The sequence below is a fragment of the Cebus imitator genome, unplaced genomic scaffold (genome assembly GCF_001604975.1).
Source record: "Cebus imitator isolate Cc_AM_T3 unplaced genomic scaffold, Cebus_imitator-1.0 Scaffold120, whole genome shotgun sequence".
Lineage (NCBI taxonomy): Eukaryota > Metazoa > Chordata > Mammalia > Primates > Cebidae > Cebus > Cebus imitator.
Genome location: NW_016107435.1, coordinates 1,766,990 through 1,790,074, shown reverse-complemented (window position 1 = coordinate 1,790,074; position 23,085 = coordinate 1,766,990). Strand labels below are relative to the sequence as shown.

General features: G+C 36.9%; 1 protein-coding gene across 13 annotated transcripts in view; it reads right to left on the bottom strand.

Moving 5' to 3' along the window:
• The window catches only part of PCM1 (pericentriolar material 1), a 96,616-nt gene that overhangs the window by 8,926 nt on the left and 64,605 nt on the right, over positions 1–23,085 (bottom strand). For 7 of the 13 annotated variants that reach the window (XM_017539673.2, XM_017539667.2, XM_037742416.1 and 4 more), the window contains 7 exons: positions 11,381–11,515; positions 8,118–8,315; positions 7,237–7,296; positions 6,769–6,898; positions 6,307–6,467; positions 4,215–4,287; positions 3,436–3,692 (listed from right to left, as the gene is read on the bottom strand). In XM_017539673.2, the coding sequence (XP_017395162.1) occupies positions 3,436–3,692; positions 4,215–4,287; positions 6,307–6,467; positions 6,769–6,898; positions 7,237–7,296; positions 8,118–8,315; positions 11,381–11,515 (1,014 nt within the window). Of the gene's footprint in view, positions 1–3,435; positions 3,693–4,214; positions 4,288–6,306; positions 6,468–6,768; positions 6,899–7,236; positions 7,297–8,117; positions 8,316–11,380; positions 11,528–23,085 lie in introns of all 13 variants that reach the window. The other 6 variants (XM_037742412.1, XM_017539660.2, XM_017539665.2 and 3 more) reach the window with 1 other exon arrangement.

The following is a 23,085-nucleotide window of genomic DNA, read 5'->3' as shown; positions in this document are numbered from 1 at the left end:
AACCCCTGTGGCAATGCAGTCCAAGTATATTGCTGGTTTTTCCAGGTTAAAGCAGACAACTACTGGCTCTCCTTATCAAATGGAATACCAAGAAAAGCAGAGCAAACATCTATCACACTGTTAACCATTTAGAATCTGTAGGCACATTAGATAACAAAGTGTTAGGATTTGGAATAGCAGGAAATCTTAGATCCACAATTTAATTTACTGCACCTAAGTCTCAAACAAATCTCCAACTTTGTCCATTAGATTTTTTTAACTGTATGATTGGAGCATTATAAAGAAAAGTACAAGGAATTATAAGTCCTTGTTTTATTAAATCTTCTATAATTGGTTAAAGTCCTCGGATTGCCTCTGACTTTAGGGGGCATTAGGGCAATTTAGGCAATGGCTTGGAATAATGTATTTGGATTTTCATAGGTTTACCACTTTTAATCTTCCCTTTGTTAGTCAAAAAAAACACACAAACATCTGGGTGCTTCAGTAAAGGTCCGGGTTGGTATAAGAAATGAGTTTCAATATTATTGATTCAATTCCTGTTTATAGCGAACAGAACAGGAAGCTCTAAACTTAACTTTCCTTCCCTAGAGAACTTTACGTGCCCTCTCAATTTAGACAGCAAATCTTGTCCCAATGTGTTTACTGAAACAATGTCACTTTGTAGGAAAGCATGCTTTTCTGAAACTGGTCCAAGTGGCATTTGGACTAGTTCACATGGTATTCTCTGAACTTGATTTGAAACCTGAAACATTTTCTTTCCTCCAAGAAATTTGCTGTAGGATGGGGTTGAAAGTGGAGATGGTGGCTCTGATATCCACCAACACTGTACATGACTCCCACTGATGCTGACCTTAATTTTCCCATGTTTGTTTAAGGGCCATATGAAAAGTAACGTACCAGAGAATCCCTTATCCCATCGGTGTTGACTGTCTTCAGAGTTGAACCCTTCAGAACTTCTTAATGAAGAAACAGTCTGGCCCAAAATGGGTAGGGGTTGGTCCATTAGAGAACTGATCATTAGTGGACAAACTTTTCTTCAGTGATCTGTTTACAGGCATTGATTTTTTTTCTCATTCTAACATTCTCTCAAAATCTTCAGCTATGGTGACTGATGTAGCCATATCAGCAACCTGTCATCCAATCTCGTGTTTTTTAAGGAAGTCACCAGACTCTAGTCAGAGACTACTGATGAATAAAACCATTTCAGTTCCCGTAGGAAATACTCCCTGCTGTATTTTAAGATCGACAGGATGTTTAACAAATGAGATTTCCAATCTAGCTCTGTAATCAGAAATAGATTCATCTTCTTCTATGTTTATATGACTGAATAATGGATTAGTCAGTCATTTGTGGAAAGACCATGGGATATCTTCTAAATGTCTTCCAGTTGTTTTTCTTCTTCTAAATGTCTTCCAGTTGTTTTTCTAGCATCTTTTGGGCTGTCCACAGAAGTAGCTTTTGAAGGATTGGCTATTATACTCTTCTCAGACTTACACCATCCTGCTGTAGTCATCCATTTACATGCTTCCCCAGCACCTAATACCATGCACATAAACTGACAGAAATCAGGAAGCCCAGGGTCATTCTAATTCTAAACTCCTCAGCAAACTGTTTTGGATTTTCCTTGAGATTTGGATAATCTTTTGCTATGGCTCTGAGTTCAGCTTTTGACCCAGAAGTAAAAGTAGTTACAGGAGCCAGACCTGGGTGTCCTGAGGGTCTAACTTAGTAAAGCATTAGCCTAACTTCCTTTCTGTCATCATCCTCAGAGTGAAAGGGTAATTGAGCAAAAGGATTAAAATGACTGAACAAAATGGGTTAGTGGATTCAGAATAATTAGATAGAGGAGGATAAGCAGAGTAACAGGTTAGAGTGAAGTCACTCCTTACATGTAATTTATTTTTGTCATCAATTCATTGCTTAAGCTTTTCATCTGTCCTACTTGCGTTTTGTAAGGAATCTTTTAGAGGCGAGTTTGGAATTGTATCTTTTAGAAGCCTCTGCGTACCAATCAAAAACTGCTTCCCATTGTTTCTGAGGCATTTGGGATCCCTTCTTTTCTAATGTCCCCATAAATAAATTTACCTAGATTAAAACTTCTCCACTGTAACTTTAATTCTTGTCTGGCAAAGTGCAACCATTTCTGTAAAAAGGCGGAGTTTTGGGTCCATAATTTCTAAACATAAAATTTGCTAGAATTCTAGAAAGAGGGGTCCCAGACTCCTTAGGTGTTAATGAACCCGGAATACCCTATCTTTCTAAAATTCACCTGCCTGAGGCTGCCAACTGGGAACAGTTGGCAGAAAATAACATGGATAAGGGGGTACTTTAAGATAGAGTGTATGTTCCAAAACTGTGGATACTATCAAACACCTAAGTTTGACTTCTGGATCCAAAAAAAAAAAAAAAAAAAAAAAGAAATTACTCAAATAAACTCAGAGAGCTCAGGACACAAACTGTGGGGCCTGAAATGTGAGCGGGACTTACCCAGGACCTCCAGATGCAGCGAGAAATGGGCACCTTTCGCCTGGTTCCTCGATGCTTCCAGAGGCCATAGGGGGTCTCTTTCGAATCCCACTCTGACACCAAACTGTAAAAGAAAAATCTGAGGCACCATTAAATTTTAGAGTTTATTTGAGTAAAAAGCAATTCAATAACTGGGAACGCTAGACCAAAAGCAATTTAGTATTTCACTGAGAAAATATCAAAGGGAAGTATTTATTTGGAAAATGTGGAAGTAAAATTAATTATCTGCTTGGTTTGCAATTATAAAATTGTCTTTTATCAGGTACCTTGTTAGAAAGTCCCTAGTCACATAACCATATGTAGGCTGGCTACTCATGACTGGCTGGGGTTAAGCTTTGGTTCTAACATGACCCAAGTGAAGTTCAATTTAGGTTTTTGCAGCTTAAGCAAGATTAACTATTTTTAAGGTTTTTGCTTTTCTTTGCTAGGTATTTTTCAGATCTGGGCTCCACTTTAATTTTTATTTAATACTATCATGCAGATTTCCTAGTATATATTTTTTTGTCATTCACTGTATAAAAATTCTGCTGTCAAACTTTTATTTGCCATCCCAAGTGTAAACCTTTGGGTTTACTTAAAATTTGCAAAATATTCTAAACAGTTGAGAAGAATGGGTAGTAGTATAAAAGATAAATGATGATTCATATATCATTATCAGTTCAGATCCAAACTTGAACTCTTTTCATCTCTTTGGTTCTCAAAATTACAAAACATACAAGAGCTTGTCATCCTAATTCACTATTACGCTTCTACTCAAGTTTAAGTGTGACTAAGAAAAATGTTCCAACAGGTTCTAAACCTAAACACAAAATGGAGTTTGGTTCACATGCTGAAAATGCTAACCTGAAAATGAAGAAATATGCACAGAAATGAAAAGTATAAATATTTGGAAATGTAAATGATACATACATAATCATTCACTAACACTGGAGATTCAGTATCAGGACTTCCAGCCAGAGAGCTTTCAGGAGTTTCTTGACCAGATTTAACTTCTTTGACTCTAGGCACTAAGGTTTCAATTTCAGGTAAAGGCAATGGCAAAGGGTTAGGTTGTTGAGGTGAATCAACAGTAGCAGGTGAGTCCTTATGGACAGCACTATTTAGAGGTTGCTCATTTTCCAAGATATTGAGGTAACAGGGTTTCACAGGAGAGCTATCTTGGTCATCTGTCATCAAAAGAAAGTCTCAATATTAGTGTAATGCAATAAATATTAAATTTTACTCTCTATTACACTAATAAAGACAATATGCATGAACAAGAGTCATCAAGACATTTAAGACCACAAAGAAAAGTCAACGACAAATTTTCCTTATCAATAGTTCCCAAATTTAGTTGTTCAAAATGATCTAGGAGCATTTTAAAAATCAGTTTCCTCAAATCCACCTGACTTCTAATGAATTAGGACTTTCAGGAATAAAGCCTACAAATGGATATTTTTTAAAAATCTCCCATATTTGTATCTAAAGATGCTCTTTACAGAATTTTTATCTGTGTGGTAAATATTTGTCACCTTTTCTTTAATAATTGTTTACAAAAACAAATTTGTTATGTTTTATAGGCAGAAGAAAAATACATATCAGGTCCAAAGTATTTTCAAACTAAGAATTTAACATTTTGTGTGTTTTTTTTTTAAGCTTTTAAGCAAATAATGGAAATTATCTTAAAATCAAAGACTTTGATTTCTTACCTTTACTGGTGGCTTCTTTTTCCAATGGGACATTTTTGCTTTCTGCTGTCTTTTCAAAGTCATGATGTAGAACCTAGAAGAGAAAAATGTTTTAATAGAAGGGCCTGAAACATATGGTTACTATAAAAGAGATGGTTACAAATGTGTGGTTTTTGTCCAACCCAAGATCTTCATACAAAGAAATATAAAAGTATCTTCTAAAACTGTTTCAAGGAGGTGGCTTTGGTTGTGATGTCAAGATGGCTAAGTAAAAGGGTTTCTTGTTTTTGTTTGTTTGTTTTTTTTTTTTAAGAAGACAACTGGGATAAAAACTGCATTTTTTTTTTAAATTTTTTTCAGACTCTGAAAGATACCTATATATATGCAGACATTAAGTGAACGAAAGTGAAAGAGGAAGATGAACAAAGCTAAATGCTTTCAGCAGGGAGAAGAAACGAAAACTGAGATTCACTTCATAATTGTAAGTAACAGATCTAGAAAGGAAGGCATATGATGTTGAGGTAGGAGCTGGTGATGAAAAGGTGGTGGTGGTAGGAAAATGTGGCCATCTTGGTTCTCTCCTCCAACCTCAACAGAAAAATGGCAGATTATATTTTAGAGAAGTTAAACAAGTGAGCCCAGACCTGAGGCCACTGAGGGCAGAGGTGGGGTACAAAGGCACAAATAAGAACACAGTAAAAGTATTAGGTTGGTGTAAAAGTAATTGTGGGTTTTGCTATTGAAAGCAACGACCAAAACCATAATTACTTTTGCACCAACCTAAATAGAGTACTGAAAACAGAAGAATCTAGTGCATGCCTGTATAAACATAGGACCTCTGCCCTATTCCCACATCTAGCTTCATAATGCCAACAGCAGGACAGCAAAGGATCCTAATTTGCAGAATCTAAACCATTTCAAAGAAAATACCAATAGATACTGACACTTAGGAGTTTCTATGAAAATGCTGGCTGTCTCCCCACATGCCCTACAGGGAAGCCCAAAAGAAGTTTAACGTCCTTTTTGGTATATCATTGTTTAATAAAAACAACCAAGGTTCAGCAGACATTTAAAAATAGGAGATACTGCTTCTGTGAAATAACAGGGCACTATAAAAAAGTAATAATCAGAAAAAAAAAGTGTTTAGAAGTTAAAAATACAACAGCTGAAATAAAAATAATTTCATACAAGTGACAGATAAGGAAAAGAGGATATTAGAAGATGAATCCATGAGTACTAATAATAACTGAAAATATTAATTACAGAAGGAAGAAAAATGTACGGCAGAAATAAAGAAAATTTAAAAAATTTACAAAACAGCAGGACATGACACAAATTGAAAACTATCACTGAGTACCCATTGTAATGAATGAAAAAAGACTCCAACAGATGGCACATCACTGTAAAATGTCAAACTCCTGAGGATAAAATCTAGACAAGGGAGGAAAATAACATATCTAAAAGTACCCCCTTATCTACAGAATGTATGTTCCAAAACTGTGGATACTACCAAACCCCATTTATACTGATTGTCCCCATACAAACTTATCTATGATAAAGTTTAATTTGTAAGTTAAGCACATTGAGAGATTAACAATAAGGGTTGAACACAAACACTGTGATACTGCAAGTCTATCTGCTAACCTAGATGGCTATTAAGTGATTAATAAGCAGATAGTATAAACAGTGTAGACATGCTGAACAATGGAATGACTCACAACCCAAATAGGAAGAAGTGGGCTAGTGTAAGATTTAATCATGCCACTAAAAACTGTATCTAATTTAAAACTTATAAATTGTTGGGTGGGTGTGGTGGCTCATGTCTGTAATCCCAGAGCTTTGGAAGGCTGAGGTGGGAGGCTCGCTTGAGCTCAGGAGTTTGAGGCTATGAGCAGTGAGCTACAATTATACCACTGCACTCCAGCCCAGAAGATTGAGCAAAACCCTGTCTCTAAAAAAACAATTATAAAAAATAGGCTATTTCAGATTCTAATAAGCATATTAATGAGGCTTGCATTCATTTAAGCTGAAAATTTTGACATTTTCTAGGAAGATCGGCTTTCAGTAGTTAAAATAAGGCTGATGGAAGTATGTCAGTCAAATATGGGAATACCTGATCATCATGTTCATTTTCTTCGGTAGCTTCGGTGTTAGCCTGCAGGGAAGTCTGGACATCTACAGGGCCTTCTTCAAATTCTTCTATTTCTTCGTCCTCATTCTCATCTTCTCCACTTCCATAATTAGTTAAAGCCTGAGTTTCAGCTTTAGACAAATCTAAATTGATTAATACACAATTTTCAGTAAATTTCAGCACATAATCTTAACAGTAGCCACCGTTCATTGCATTCCTGCATGGCACAGATGCTTTATATAAAGTACTAAAATCTTCAAACAGTACATATTAGAAAACGTATGGTGCAGAAAAGCCAGATAATTTAGTCAGGGTCACAGTGAAATTCGAAATCAGGGTTCTTTGACACTTAATTCTATACTTATTACACTCCAATAAACTGTTCCAATAAATGGTCTACAAAAAAACTAATGTATACAGATAGTACAGAGCCTTTAAACTTACTAATAGACACTGGACATCCTTCACTTTCTTCGTCTTCCTCTTGATCAGAAATATCAGATCTTATATTTTGGGGACCATCATACACCTCAGATGTTTGAGTCTGTTTAACTGTTTCAGTCTCATCCTTGTCCTAGACACAAATATATTTGAGTAATTAATTCCTTAAAGTACAAGTGTAAAAGGTATATAATAATGATCACTAAGAAAAAATACAAAGAACCATTTTTGATAGTCTAGTTTTGTTTTTAAAAGAAAAAAGTCTGTCAGAAGAAAGGACATTTGATGATTTACTGTGCTCTCAAATATTAAGGTTAGCACTGTTAAAATAATATTGTTTCAAAAGCATTATTTTTAGGCAAATCTTTTTTTGAGACAGTCTTGCTCTGTCGCCCAGGCTGGTCTTGAACTCCTGACCTTGTAATCCACGCACCCGGCCATATTTTTAGGCAAAAATTAATTAGCACATACTTTGTCTTCATCATCAATCTCTCCAGCAGGTGAGCCATGATCTTCAAGAATCCTTTTTGCCTTTAAAACAAATCAGTTACACAGAATTTAGCAATATGCTTAGATATTCAGCAATTCTCTAGACCTGAGACTGGCCTATATTACTTTCCAATCATTTATTATGGTATCACGTTGTTTTATTTTCTTCAAGCTCTTAACAATAGCTGAGATGTCTGAAATCTATTTATATATAGAAAATAAACATCATGAAAAAGATAGCCTGACTTTGTCTACTTTACATTCTAAGAAATAAAGTCCATCTCTTTCTGTTTGGGTCTTGGCTTGTTTCCTTCTCATAAAGAGGGTCAGGAAATGGGTATACATCTAGTGAAAAAGCTTCCCAGTATGCCTCAAGTCGAGGCAGAACAGTCATCCAATCTCAAATGTGATCAAAACTAATTTGACAAGGTAGAACAAACTATAGGGATGTAAAACCAACGCCCTGACTAATAAGCATTTGTGTTGACTGGGAGTGACCTCTGGGTAACGCATATGCTCAGAAATCTACAGGGATCGATGACAGCCATGGCAGGCAGCTGGCCCAGGACCAGATCCCAATTCTCCTTCTTTGGAGACCTGAATACAGGATGATAATGTGAACTGGTTATCTTTATCTGACAATGTACATTTAACATCAATTCCTGTCTGTATTCCTGATATTTAGCAAGTGCTGTTACTCCTCAGATTCCACATGTGGTTAGCATATATAATGGCTTATAATGTGATTAACTGATATTACTAAAAACTACTACTTTTGCTGAGGTAAAATATGGTGTTCTTAGTAATGATTAAGAACTGTATGTATGAGTATTTATCCTAAAATCACAATAAATGTTATTTACCTCTTTGGCATAAGACTGTATCACTCCAGCTGCTTCTATTTTCCTTTTGCATCTCTGTTTAACAGTTATACTATTATTATCCAAATCTTGCATAAGCTTAAAGAAAGCCAATTCATTGAATAACACTTCAGATATCTCTACAAGAAGATCTTCTCCACAGTCTTTCAGTTTTCTGCCAGCAAATTTTGCCAGCGAATCCTATTCAAAGATAAACCAAATAAGTTAAAGATGATAGTAAACTTCAATTGTAGAACAATATACTTTTAAGTACTGAAAAACTTAGAACTAAAGAATACTGCTATATTACTAAGTAGGAATATTGCTCTTCCTGCTTAAAGAATATATACAAGGGAAGGAAAAGAATGTATATGGTCATCCATATTTAGTTGCTATTTAACATAACTGCTGGGCACAAATGAATTCAGACAGGAATTCCTAATTCCAAAAAGCTCCTTGACAGTATAGGAGATACATATATACTACAGTAATAAATTATAAGTGCTATGAGAGGAAAATACAAAGTCTTCTACCTCTAAATGGTGCCATTAAAATACGAATTTTAAAGCTTCCTCCTTTACTTGAGCCAATCATTCTAATTTAAATTTTTCTTCAAAAGTAAACTTCAATTCTATTCAAGTTGATATATAGGATCACGTAAAAGAAAATAGGATCTCGGCTGGGTGCGGTGGCTCACGCCTGTAATCCCAGCACTTTGGGAGGCTGAGGTGGGTAGATCACCTGAGGTCCGGAGTTTGAGACCAGCCTGGCCAACATGGTGAAACCTCATCTCTACTAAAAAAATCAGATTATCAAAAAATTAGCTGGGCATGCTGGCAGGTGCCTGTAATCCCAGCTACTCAGGAGGCTGAGGTAGGAAAATCCCTTGAATCTGGGAGGCAGAAGGTTGTGGTGAGCCAAGATCATGCCATTCCACTTCAGCCTGGGCAATGAGCAAAATTCCATCTCAAAAAAAAAAAAATAAATAAAATAAAATAGAATTTCAAGACCCTCTACTTTCATTACGTTAAGAAGGAAGTTAAACGCTGGCAAGTTGAATGCTGGCGATTTCTGCTTCTTAGACAAAACATTCACTCTCTTCCTCATTGTTCTTGTTCTGTCAATGACTAGGGGAGAGATCAGGGACCAGTCCTCCTCCCTTCTAATCACAGATCTTTGATACAAATTAACTGCCTCCATTATTGTCCTGTACCTAAGTCAGATTAAGTTGGGGGAAGGTTTCAACATGACTCAAGCACATTACATTGATTGTGCCCTTTATTACACTGTAACATATAGTGAAATAATTATACAACTCACCATAATATAGCATCAGTGGGAACCCTGAACTTATTTTCCTGCAACTAGATGGTTTCATCTGGGGGTGATGGGACACAGTGACAGATCAGGTATTAGATTCTCATAAGGAGCACATAACCTAGGTCCCTTACATGTACAATTTACAGTAGAGTTCAAACTCCTATGACAATCTAATGCTTCTGCTGATCTGACAGGAGGTGGTGCTCAGTTGGTAATGAGAGCAATGGTGGAGCTTTGCTCACTCACCTGCCGCTCACCAGCCTGAGGGTTAGGGATCCCTGATACCAATGATCCCAAACTTCTGATGTCTACTCTTTGGAATCTGTGCTTCACAGGCAGCTGTCCTCAAACTGTTTGCTTGAATAAGCTCTCTTTAAACTAGATTCTGACCCTTTTGATTATTTGGGGTTGAAAATCATCAAATAAGTAAGTACATGCTACACATTTTTCGTAAACCACTCCTTTTTCTTTCTAAAAATATGGACTATGCTATTTAGAGAACAGGCAAATTACTATGATGTTGAATGCCTGCTCCTTTCCCCCACCAAAACACTACCTTATCTAGTACAATTATGGTAAAACATACAAGATATGCTGGGTGCTTTGTGAAAAAAAATTCTTGAACAGGTTTCAGAAGAAAAATGTAGAAGATGGTAATTTAAGGTCTAGCTCATAAAAAAAAAAATTCAAGACTCTGGGCAATATTTAATACAAATTAACTTTTATTCTTCATGTATGTCCTCTTGTGAATAAATCAAGAATGGGATGAAAGAAAAGCAGTCATACTTGAGACTGAGAAAAAAATCTTATTTCCAGATTAATGCTTTGCAATCTGCCCATAATTATCACAGTAGGCAAAACTGAGGAAGGGCTACATGGATCTTGATAAAATATATTTAAATTATAATTCATTTTAGCCTTATTCTAAAATGGAGTTGGATTCCTACAGTGCACAACACCATCAATGTCTATAGTCCTTATAAATTATGTATTAGTGCTAATTAGTAATTAGTACTAATAGGGCCAGGGCAATTTATACTTTAGTTTTAATACTAACAAAATGGAAAATTATAGTGATACAAATTTATATCAAGCCCAAGGTTTAAAAAAAATTAATAACATTTCATAAGAAAAATTTGTAATAAAGATGAAAAAAAATGTATCACCTAATTTGGAGTAAAATTACACATCAATGAACTATCTCAATGGGAAAATATTCAGTTAAATATGAAGGTAAAGATGTTACATGGAGGAAATAAGGTATTTTTATTAACACTTAACATGGGATTTCTCAACCCTGGCACTACTGACATTTAAGGCCAGATAATTATTTGCTGTGAGTAACTGTCCTGTGTATTGTCAAATGCTTGTCAAGATTCCTGGTCTGTACCCATTAGTTGCCAGTACCTGTCCTCCTCTCAGCCCTCCCTACCTTCTCTACACTACCTGCTGTGATAAACAAAGTATCTGCAGACATTGCTAAATGTCTCCTAGAAGGCAAATTCTCCCCTAGTTGAGAACCACTGACTTACTATAATTTTAGGGTACTGATACAGCCTAAAAAGTCTCTACAATCAGCTGGTTTTTGGCTTCTGAAATTTCCCAGACGAGTCAAATTAGTCAATTATTTTAGAAAAAGTCACAGAACACTTTCTAAACATTTCAAACTAAAAATGTTTTCACTAAGGAGAAGAAAAACCAAACCAGTAAAATCTTATAAGAGACATGCCTTGGAGATGACTAAATTAAATGAAGATACAAACAGAACCTAACAATACAATATTTTTTAACCAAGTGACAACCTAGGGAAGTATTACAACATCCCAAGTGGATGCTAATTGGATGTCCACCTGAATAAACTGTGTAATGCAAGAAAACGTGCCCCCCACAAAAAAAACCTTACTGTATCGTACACATTGGTAAATCATACAAGTATAAACTCTTACCTGTAATATACTTCCAAGTTGTTTATGAAAGAACTTTACAAACTCTTTGCTCTCATCATTTTGCTGGGTAAGGGTCAAAACCATGCGCCTCACTGAAGTCAGAAGCTGTGAGGAGCATACTTCATCCATGTGCTCCTGAGAAAAATCCTAGTTGGTTAGAATATAAACTTACCTACTGTTTAAAAAAGAAATCAATCCATATAATATAAAATGTTAATTTTTACCTGTCTTACATAAATGTTCCTCAATTTTCAGCTGTTTAGAAATATCCATTCACAAGAAAAGCCAAACTATCACTTCATTCATACACATTGAGAGGTTTGGGAATTTTGACCCATGAAAGCAGATGATGGCCAGTAAAAGAACTGGCCGATCCGGGTACTTTTCACCACTTCCTTTCTGTACCTTAAGTAGAACTATCCATGCTACGGTTTCCATTTTGCCATTCTTTCTGTTTTCAGTTAATTTCAAATACTCTTAACAAGGATACTCACCTTCTGCCCAATTCCCTATTATTTTCTAACTCAGGGTTTCTCAACCTTGGCATTATTGATACCCTGCACATTGTAGGATATTTAGTATCATCCTGGTCTCTTCCCACTAGATGCCAGTAACACCTCCTCCCTATACCACTTTGACAACTACAAATATCTTTAGACATTCTGACACGTTCAGGGTCAACATCACCCCTTAAATTTCTTAACAAACCACTTCAGGCAAGTGTCTCTTCTTAAACTTCCTTAAGAAGTATATGTGAGCTACAAAATAATCTGAATCATGGTTAACTTCCTGAGGCTGAGTCCATAAATCTGGATACCAAGGAATCTCAAGGTTCTAATCCCTCTTCTTCTACTAAATTCATTTAAGCAAATCCTATAACCTTTTCTCAGTTCAGTTTTTTTCCCCACTATACAAATCTATAAAATGAGATAACCAAACTACATGATGTTCAAGGTCCCTTTTCAGACCTAAGCTCATTTAAAATAGTGTATGTATCAAGACAGGTGATTAAAAACAAAACTGTCCCTGTCTTCAGGGAGTCAAATACTAGTGCAGGAATCAGATATGTACATAAATAATCACTATAAGCTCTGTGCTGTCTAGAAGATAATACTTTTTTTAACTGCAGAGATTCTTATTTATCACCAAATACAGTGGCTAGCTCACAGGAGACATTACTTGCTGAATAAATAAATATTTTTAAAAAGCACACACTAGGTGCTCTAAGGAGCTGTGGGAGCACATTAGAGGCAACAACAAATATTTCTGAAGAAGTAATATTTCAGCCAGGCAGAAAAGAGTGAAAGTATTTTATATTTTGGCTAGATGAGACAACGTGTACAAAGGGCTAGATATAGGAAATGTTGAATAATTTGAAGTGCATGTACCCAGATGGAGAGTGGCAGGAGTGGGAAAGCACACCAGATCCAGTGGTGAAGCCTCCTGAAGACTAAGGAGTTTGGGTAGGATATTGCTTAATAAAAATGCACTTCAAGCCTAGTATGACAGGCCGTCTAGGCAAGAGGTAAGGATATGAATTAAGAAATATGCTACTGGAAAGAAGAAAGAAAAATTGATGGCTCTAAGTAGAAGAATCAATTTTTGCCTCACTAGTGATGGCAACAAGAAAGTCAAGAAGTCTAACTTAGGTGACTGGGTATTGCTGACTGGGTATAATTACCAAAAATGTTCTACAGTCCTACAAAAAAAGTAAAGACCTGAAGTGAAATGAGACATCATAATTAGTTAAAATCAGATTGTTAATTCTACTCAGTCTGCTGGTCTCTGAAACCTTTTGAAATGCTAAATTATTTATTATTTCATTTCCTCATGAAATTAATTCACTTAAATCAGGGCTATACAGGTAAAGTGAGGAGGAAAAATTTAGATTTTAAGTAAGGAGACTAGGTAAGTCCTGTGTTATAGGTAATTCTAGGAATGCTAGTACCTCGTCAAAGGTCAGGCGGAAAACCTATTAAATATGCGACTAGCCACTTTAGCCAGCTAAAATATCATTAATATTTCCTAATATCTTAGACATTTAAGAAAGATCACTTTTAAAAAAATAATTATTTTAAATTCATGACTTTCTAAACATTTCACAAACTCAAGGTAATTTTTATTTCATTCAAGTATTAAATATTTTATTGTATAATGGTTTCTGAGCAGATAGTATATAACTTACGTAGTTTTTTCATCAAATCAGGCACAAAATAGTAACAACAGTCAACTTCCTAACTGAAGGCTGTACTCCCTAAGCATAAAGATAAAGCATTTAGGTTTTTTTAAATTCTTATAGAGTAACTGTACACACCAAATAATTAAATTAGGTATATTTGTAGTAACATTTTTTAAAAGATATATTTACAAGTATTTATTGTACAATTCACTATAAAAGTATAAAAGAAAAAAGGCAACACTTTAGGCCTAGCATGAAAACAAGCAATAACTTAGAAAATTCAAATCAATTCACTTGAGGCAATTGTTTCAAACTGAAATAAGGACCTATAAAAAAATCTATATTCTTAAAATCTATAAGTATATTGTTTGGAAGGTAAATATATATATTTATAAGTAACAGGAAATAAGTTCACAGAACAATTGGTAGAACTGATATATTTATGCCTTATCCCTCAAATTTGTTTTACCCAGTATCTTAAGTACTTCTTTGCTCTAGGTACTATGAAATACTATTCTTGAGGGAGACACAAATAATTATGACCCTTTGTCATAATTGCTATAATAAAGGCATGAACCTAGTATCTCAGTAACAGTGAAAACAGGAGGGAATTCTGCCTGTAAATACATGCAATAACATTTAGGCTGGCTCCTGAAAAACAGGAGAAACTGACAGGAAAGGGGAGAAGGTAATTCTAGGCAAAGGACACAATGTGGGCGATGCGCCTTTTTCAACAATGTCAAGTAGGATACAAAGTTTAAGAGGCCAGACCAAGCTGTAAAAGGTTTTGTGAGTGATACCGAACCTGGTCTTTATCCTATAGGCCAGTTGCTGTCACACTTACAGAGTCTAAAGAGCTCAACCACAGTTGAGGTTTGAAGAGTCCAGTCATTTATTAATTCATTAATGCTGAGTGCCTACAATATGCCGGTACTATTTTTGGACAGTGATCAAAAGAAAATATCTCAGATGTCATGGATCTTATATTTTAGCATGGAGAGGCAAATATTAAATAGGTTAAAGGTGCTGTGCAAGCACTATGGAGATAAAGGAAAGCAGGTAAAGGATAAGGAAGGGGTTTACTCACCAAAAGTTAACATTTGACCAAACACTTGAGGGGTTCAAGAGAATAAGCCATGCAGGTAGGTATCTGAAGGAAGAGCATTCCAGGCAGAGTTATTAGCAAATGCCAAGGCCTTAAAAGTGCTAACAACTCTAGTAGGAGAGTTGAAAGGTTAGAAGCAGCAGCAAAACAACAGTAAGACCATTTAAGAACTGCTGCAATGGCCTAGGACAAGGCTAAGTGTTTCTGCTTTTACATGGAATAATCTGGATACAGATGACTTTCCTCTCAGCTGTAAAGTCAGATACTCTGCTATATCTTCAGAGAAAGACGTTTCTACAGGTGCTTTCTCAAAGATCTCTCTTCTGTCAAAACATTCCAAAAAAAAGCAATTACTTCTGCCAAGGGAAGAAATACAAGCGCATGGAAGCAATTCTCTGTGGTACGTGTCTTACAGAGAAATTAAAGTGCAAGTAGATTTTAAGAAATTAGCCCAGTGACAATGTATTTTGTGGTTTACCATATCTGGATGAAAAGAAAACAATTACTTTTCACTTCAAATTGTTATGATTTCCATTTTAAATTAGAATGTAAAGAATGCCATCTCAAAAAGAAGTCCTGTCTTCTTATTCCATTTCTTGCATATGTCTCTATCTACCCTGATCAAATTTATTAAATAAAATGAATAGTACTGCTTACCATTCTGATACTTTCAATGTTGATGGGAATATAAATTGGTTAGTTTCTCTAAAGGACATGTTAGCATGTCTCAAAAGCTTTAAAAATGTTCATGACCTTTGAACTAAAAACTTTGTCTAAAATTGTTTCTAAAGAAACAAGTGAACAGATTAGGTTAAATCATTGAAGAAGTGTTTATAATATTTTGAAACCGAATAAACACAAACATTTAACAATAGGGAATAAAAAACTGCATTCTATGACTATTTGACCTCATAGCAGCCATTAACATAACTAACTCCTTGCAGTCCTTCTTGGTCAGCTCTAGCTCTTCTTTTGTACAACCTCCATGCTGTATCACCTGGTCCTACATCCCTGCTGAAGGCCCCTTTCTCTTCTCATATCAAATGCCCTCGCTTTAGGCAGCAGTTACATGCTGTAAACTACGTTATTATCTATCTCCAGCTGTGCCTGGAATTAGCTGAGTAACCAAATGACTACTTGATCACTCTACAGTTGTCAAGACAGTTCAAATTTAATGTCCGAAAGAGAACTCTTGGCTGGTGTGGTGGCACAAGCCTATAATCTCAGCACTCTGGGAGGCCCAAGGGGGTGGTTCACTTGAGGTCAGAAATTCAAAACCAACATGGTCCATGTGGCAAAACCCCATCTCTACAAAAAATACAAAAAATTAACTGGGCATGGTGGCATACACCTGTATTCCCTGCTACTAGGAAGGCTGAGGTGGGAGAATCACTTGAACCTGGGAGGCAGAGGTTGCAGTGGGCCGAGATCCTGGCACTGCATTCCAGCCTGGGTGATAGAGTGAGACTCTGCCTCAAAAAAAAAAAACAACCAAAACAACAAAAACACCAAAAAACAGAACTCTTGATCTTCCCCTTCTCCCAAGCCTTCTTCATTTCAGTAAATCCTGTTTCCTTCCAGCCAGTATTCTCTAGCTCCTGACACTCTAACCATTAGTAGGACCTACTGATTTCCTAACTATATCCCCATCATGTATTTCCTTATCGCCACCCTTATCTAAGCCACTATCATTTCTCATCTGGTCTCACTGCACTCCTGACGCCCTTACAATCAATTTTCCAAAAACAAACCAGACTTTGTTTCTCTCTTGCTTAAAACCTTCTAGGAGTCTCCCTTTAAGCTTTGAGCAAAGTCCAAACTTCTAATTATGGCCTGTAATATTTTATACAATTAGCCCTTGCCTCCCTTTTCAACTCCGTCTCATACAAATATCCTCCAACCACCACATAGGCCTTCCCTCTATTCCTTCAACATGCAATTCCTACCTCAAGGCCATTGCACTCTGTCTGAAATGATCTTGGTTTACGCTGGCTCCTTAGTCACATCTCTGCTTAAATGTTCCTTCATTAGACGCCTTCCCTGACCATCCAGTCTAAAACAGGCACCATCATATCACCAAATTTTAATGCTGTGCATGGCCTGCATCATTACCTGATATACATGTACTTACATGTCTTATATTTATAAATATGTTTGAATGAATATTGTGTACCCATTAAAAAAAAAAAGGCAGGGGCGGAGCAAGATGGCAGAACACAAGCCTCCACCAATTGTCTTCCCCTCCTGGAACACCAAATTTTACCAACTAATTACAGACAAAAAAGCACCATTATAAGAATAGAACCCAGGTGAGCAATCATGTACCTACTTTTAACTTCGTATTCCTGAAAGAGGCACTGAAGAGGGTAGGAAAGACCGTCTTGAATTGCTGATGGCACCCCTCCCACAACCCCAGGCAGCCTACAGACTGCAGCAATTAAAGTGACTCCTTCCTTCTGCTTGAGGAGAGTAAACGGTAAAAAGGACTTTGTGTTACATCTTGGATATGAGCTTAGCTACCGCCACAACAGGATAGGGAACCAGACAGAGTTGTGAGGTCCCCATTCTAGGCCCTGGCTCCAAGATGACATTTTTAGACACACTTTGGGCCAGAAGGAAACCCAATGCCTTAAAGGGAAGGACCCAGTCCTGGAAGGATTAATCATCTGCTGATAAAAGAGCCCTTGGGCCCTGAATAACCAACAGAATCAACAGTGATAACCATGTGGTATATATGCCTTGGGAAGACTCTGAGATGTTGTCCCAGCTTCAGGTGAGACCCAACATATACTGAGCTATGGTGGCTACGGTGAAAGATTCCTTCTGCTTGAGAAAAGGAGAGAAAAAAGGGGACTTTGTCTTGCACCTTAGGTATCAATGCAGTCACATTGGGATAGAACACCAAACAGGTTCTTGAGATCTGCAATTCTAGAACCTGGCTCCTGAACAGCATTTCTGGATCTTCCCTGGGCCAGAGGAAAGCCCACTGCCCCGAAGGGGGTGAACACCAGACCTGGCAGCATTAACTACAAGCTGATTAAAAAGCCCTTGGGCTTTAAGTGAATGTTAGTAGACTCTTGGGGCCAGTGTTGGTGGTGGTGGCCAAGGAGACAGGCTCCTCTGCCTGTGGGAAGTGGAGGGAATAGTGAGAAGGACTTTGTCTTGAGGTTTAAAGGCCAGCTTAGCCACAGTAGGACAGAACACTAGGTAGATTTCTAAGGTTTGTGTTTCCCATCCCTAGCTCAAGGACAGTATCTGTGGACCCATTAAGGGCTTAAAGGAACTCACTGCCCTGAAGGGAAAGATAAACGTGGCTAGCTTCCCATCTGCTAATGGTAGGAGCCCTAAGGCCTTGCGTGAATTCAGGTGGGAGCCAGGTAGTAATTACAGCATGTCTTGGGCAAGTGCCAATGCTGTGCTGGCTTTAGGTCTGACTCAGCATAGCCCTAGTGGTGGCCACCACAGGAGTGCTTCCATCACCCCATCCCAGCATTTCAGCACAGAGATTCATTTGTTTGGGAGAAAGTAAAGAAAGAGAACAAGAGTCTGTCTGGTAATCCAGGTAATTTTTCTGGATCTTATCTAAGATCACCAAGGTGGTACCTCTATGAGTGTGTAAAAACCACAGCATTTTTGGGCTTGGGGCCCAAGTCCGTTTGAATACCTGGAAAGCTTTCCCAAGAATAGGCACAAACAAGCCCAGACTGTGAGGCCTACAATAAATATGTAATTCTTCAATGCCCAGACACCAACAAACAAACATCCACAAGCATCAAGACCATACAGGAAATCACCACCTCAACAAAGGGACCAAATGAGGCACCAGGGACCATTTCTGGAGAAACAGGTATGTGACCTTTCAGACAGAGAATTCAAAATAGCTGTTTTGAGGAAACTCAAACAAATGCAAGATAACAGAGGAAGGGAATTCAGAATTTTTCTTTTTTTTTTTTTTTTTTGCAGAGTCTTGTTCTGTCACCCAGACTGGAGCACACTGGCACAATCTCAGCTCAATGCAACCTCCAACTCTGGGTTCAAGTGATTCTCCTGCCTCAACCTCCCAAGTGGCTGTCATTATAGGAGCACGCCACCACGTCTAGCTAATTTTCTTCTGCATTTTTTAGTAGAGACAGGGTTTTACCATGTTGGCCAGGCTGGTCTCGAACTACTGACCTCAACTGATTCACCTGCCTTGGCCTCCCAAAGTGCTGGGATTACAGGTGTTAGCCACTGCGCCCAGCTGGGAATTCAGAATTCTATATTCAGATAAATTTAATAAACAGATTGAAATAATTTAAAAGGGCAGAATTTCTAGGGCTGAAAAATGCAACTGCCATACTAAAGAATTCATCAATCTCTTAACAGGAGAATTGATCAAGCAGAAGAATTAGTAAGCCTGAAGACAGGCTCTTTGGAAACACACAAATAAAGAATAAAAAACAACAAAGCACACGTACAGGATCTGGAAAATAACTTCAGCAGGGTAAATCTAAGTTACTGGCCTTAAAGAGGAGGTAGAGAGAAAGACAGGTGTAGAAAGCTTAATAACATTCAAGTACAAGAAGGTTACAGGAAACCAAGATAATTTAATCCAAAGAAGACTATCTCAGGGCATTTAGTAATCAAACTCCCAAAGATCAAAGATAAAGAACCCTAAAAGCAGCCAAGAGAAAAGAAACAAATAACATATAATGGAGTTCTAATACATCTGGCAGTAGACTTGTCACCAGAATACTTACAGGTCAGGAGAGAGTGTCATGACAAATTTCAAGTGCTGAAGGAAGAAAACTTTTACCCTAGAATAGTATATCCAGCAAAAATACCCTTCAAACATGAAAGAGAAATACTTTCCCAGACAAAAGCTGAGTGAATTCATCAACACCAGACCTGTATGACAAGAAATAATAAATACTTTCTTTCCATCTAAAAGAAAAAGACATTAGTGAACAATAAGAAATCACCTGAAGGTACAAAATTCACTGGTAATAGTAAGTACACTGAATGTTGTAACACTGTAATTGTGGTGTGTAAACTACTCAAGATTAAATGATGAACCAATAAAAAATAGTAGCTACAACTTTTCAAGACATAGTACAATAAGATATAAAGAAAAACAACAAAAAGTTAAAAAGCAGGGGAACAAAGTTAACATTTACATGAGTTTTCATTTTTGTTTGCCTGTTTTTTTGCTTATGCAATCAATGTTATCAGTTTAAAATACTGAGTTATAAGACAGTATTGCAATCCTCATTGTAACCTCAAATCCAAATATATATATGTCAGATACAAAAATAATGCATGTTAAAAAATTAGAAAAGCACAAGCAAACCAAACCCAAAATAAAATAATAAAGATCAAATCAGAAATAAATGAAACTGAAATGAAGAAAATACAAAAGATCAACGAAACAAAAAGTTGGTATTTTAATGGCAAACCATTAACCAGACTAAGAAAGAAAGAGAAAAGACCCAAATAATAGCTGAAAAAGGAGACATTACAACTGATATCTCGGAATTCAACAATACATTAAAGAGATGATTCATCATGACCAAGTGGGATTTATCCCAGGGATGCAAGAATGGTTCAACATAGGTAAATAAATCAATGTAACACATCATATCAATGGAATGAAGGACAAAACCCATATGATCTTTTTAATTGATGCTGAAAAACCATTTGATAATATTCAACATCCTTTCATGATAAAAGCCCTCAAAAAACTGGGTATAGAAGAAACATACCTCAACATACTAGATGCTGTATACAACAGACTCACAGCTAGTGTCATACTAAATGGGGAGAAACTGAAAGCTATTCTTCTACAGTCTGGAACAAAACAAGGATGCCCACTTTCACCACTGTTATTCAACACAGTAATGAAAGTCCTAGCCAGAGTAATCAGACAAGAGAAAGAAATAAACGGCATCCATATTGGAAAGAAAGAATCAAATTATCCTTGTTTGCTTATGATATAATCTTATACTTGTAAAAGCCTAAAGACTCCACAAAAATACTATTAGAACTGATCAACAGGCCAGGTGGGGTGGCTCACGCCTGTAATCTCAACACTTTGGGAGGCTGAGGTGGGCGGATCACAAGGTCAGGATACAGAGACCACCCTCGCTAACATGGTGAAACCCCATCTCTACTAAAAATATTAAAAATTAGCCAGGTGTGGTGGCGTGTGCCTGTAGTTCCAGCTACTTGGGGGGCTGAAGCAGAAGAATCACTTGAACCCAGGAGGCAGAGGTTGCAGTGAGCCGAGATCATGCCACTGCACTCCAGCCTGAGTGACAGAGGAAGACAATGTCTCAGAAAATAACAAAAAAAACCCAAAAAACAAAAAACAAAAAATTTGTCAACAAATTCAGTAAAGTTGCAGGATACAAAGTCAACACACAAAAATCAGTAGCATTTCTACATGCCAATAGTAATCTCATTTACAAGACACAAATAAAATTAAATAAACATTAAATACCTAAGAATTAACCAAATACGTGAAAGATCTCTACAATGAAAACTATGAAACACTGATGAAAGAAATTTAAAAAGACATAAAATGGAAAGATATTACATGTTCACGGATTGGAAGAATCAATATTGTTAAAATGTCTGTACTCTCCAAAGCAATCTTAGATTCAATGCAACTGTGATCAAAATACCAATGACATTCTACAGAAAAATAGAAAAAAATCCTAAAATTTATATGGAACCACAAAAAAGCTCAAATAGCCAAGGCTATCTATCGTGAGCCAAATGAACTAAACTGGAAGGATCATGTTACCTGACTTCAATTATACTACAGAGCTATAGTAACCAAAACAGCATGATACTGGCATAAAAACAGCAGACACAAAGAACAGACTAGAGAATCCAGAAACAAATACACACGCTTACAATGAACTCATTTTCAACAAAGGAGCCATGAACATACACTGGTGAAAAGACAGTCTCTTCACAACAAATGGTGTTGGAATAACTGGATATCCGCATGCAGAAGAATAAAACTAGACCTCTGTCTCTCACCATATACAAAAATAAAATCAAAATGGATTAAAGACATAAATCTAAGACCTCAAACTATGAAACTATGACATGAAAACATTGGGGAAACTCTCCAAGACACTGGTCTGGGCAAAAATAATTCTTGAGTAATACGCCGAAAGCACTGGCAACCAAAGCAAAAGTAGACAAGTGGGATCGCATCAAGTTAAAAAGCTTCTGAACAGCAAAAGAAACAAACTAATACAAAATGAAGAGACAGCACACAGAATGAGAGAAAATATTTGCAAACCATCCATCTGACAAGAGATTAATAACCAGGATATATAAGGAGTTCAAACAACTCTATAGGAAAAAAATCTAATAATCCAATTTAAAAATGTGCAAAAGATCTACATACACACAAAAGAAGACGCACAAATGGCAAACAGACATATAAAAGGTGCTCAACATGATCACAGAAATGCAAATCAAAACTACAATGAGAAATCATCTCACCCCTGTTAAAATGGCACTTATCCAAAACACAGACAGTAACAAATGCTGGCAAGAATGTAGAGAAAGGGAACTCTCATGCACTGCTGGTGGGAATGTAAATTAGTACAACCCCTATGGAGAACAGTTTGGAAGTTCCTCAAAAATCAAAAAGTAAAAAAAAAAAAAAATCAAAAAGTAGAGCAAAAGCCACCACATGATCCAGCAATCCCACTGCTGGATATATACAGAAAAGAAAGGAAATCAGTATATTAAAGGGGTATCTGCACAGCCATGTTTGTTGCAGCACTGTTCACAACAGCCAAGATTTGGAAGCAACCTAAATGTCCATCAACAGATGAAGAAATGAAGAAAATGTGGTACATATACACAATGGAGTACTATTTAGCCATAAAAAAGAATGAGCTCTTGTCATCTACAAAAACATAGATGGAACTGGAGGTAATTATGTTAAGTGAAGTTAGCCAGGCACAGAAAGACTAACTTCCTATGTTCTCACATATTTGTGGGAGCCAAAAATTAAACTCATGGAGATAAAGTGTACAAGAATGGTTACCAGAGGCTGTCAAAGGTAGTAAGGGGTAGTGGAAATGGTTAATGGGTATAAACAGTAGTTAGAAAGAATGAGTAATGCCAGGTGCAGTGGCTCACACCTATAATCCCAGTACTCTGGGAGGCCGATGTGGTCAAATCACCTGAGATAAGGAGTTCGAGACCAGCCTGGCCAACATGGTAAAATTCCATCTCTACTAAAAAGAAAAATACAAAAATTAGCCTGTGTGGTGGCAGGGGACTATAATCTCAGCTACTCGAGAGGCTGACGCCAGAGAATCGCTTGAACTGGGAGGTGGAGGCTGCAGTGACCTGAGATTGCACCACCGCACTCCAACCTGGGTGCTGACAGAACAATACTATGTCTCAAAA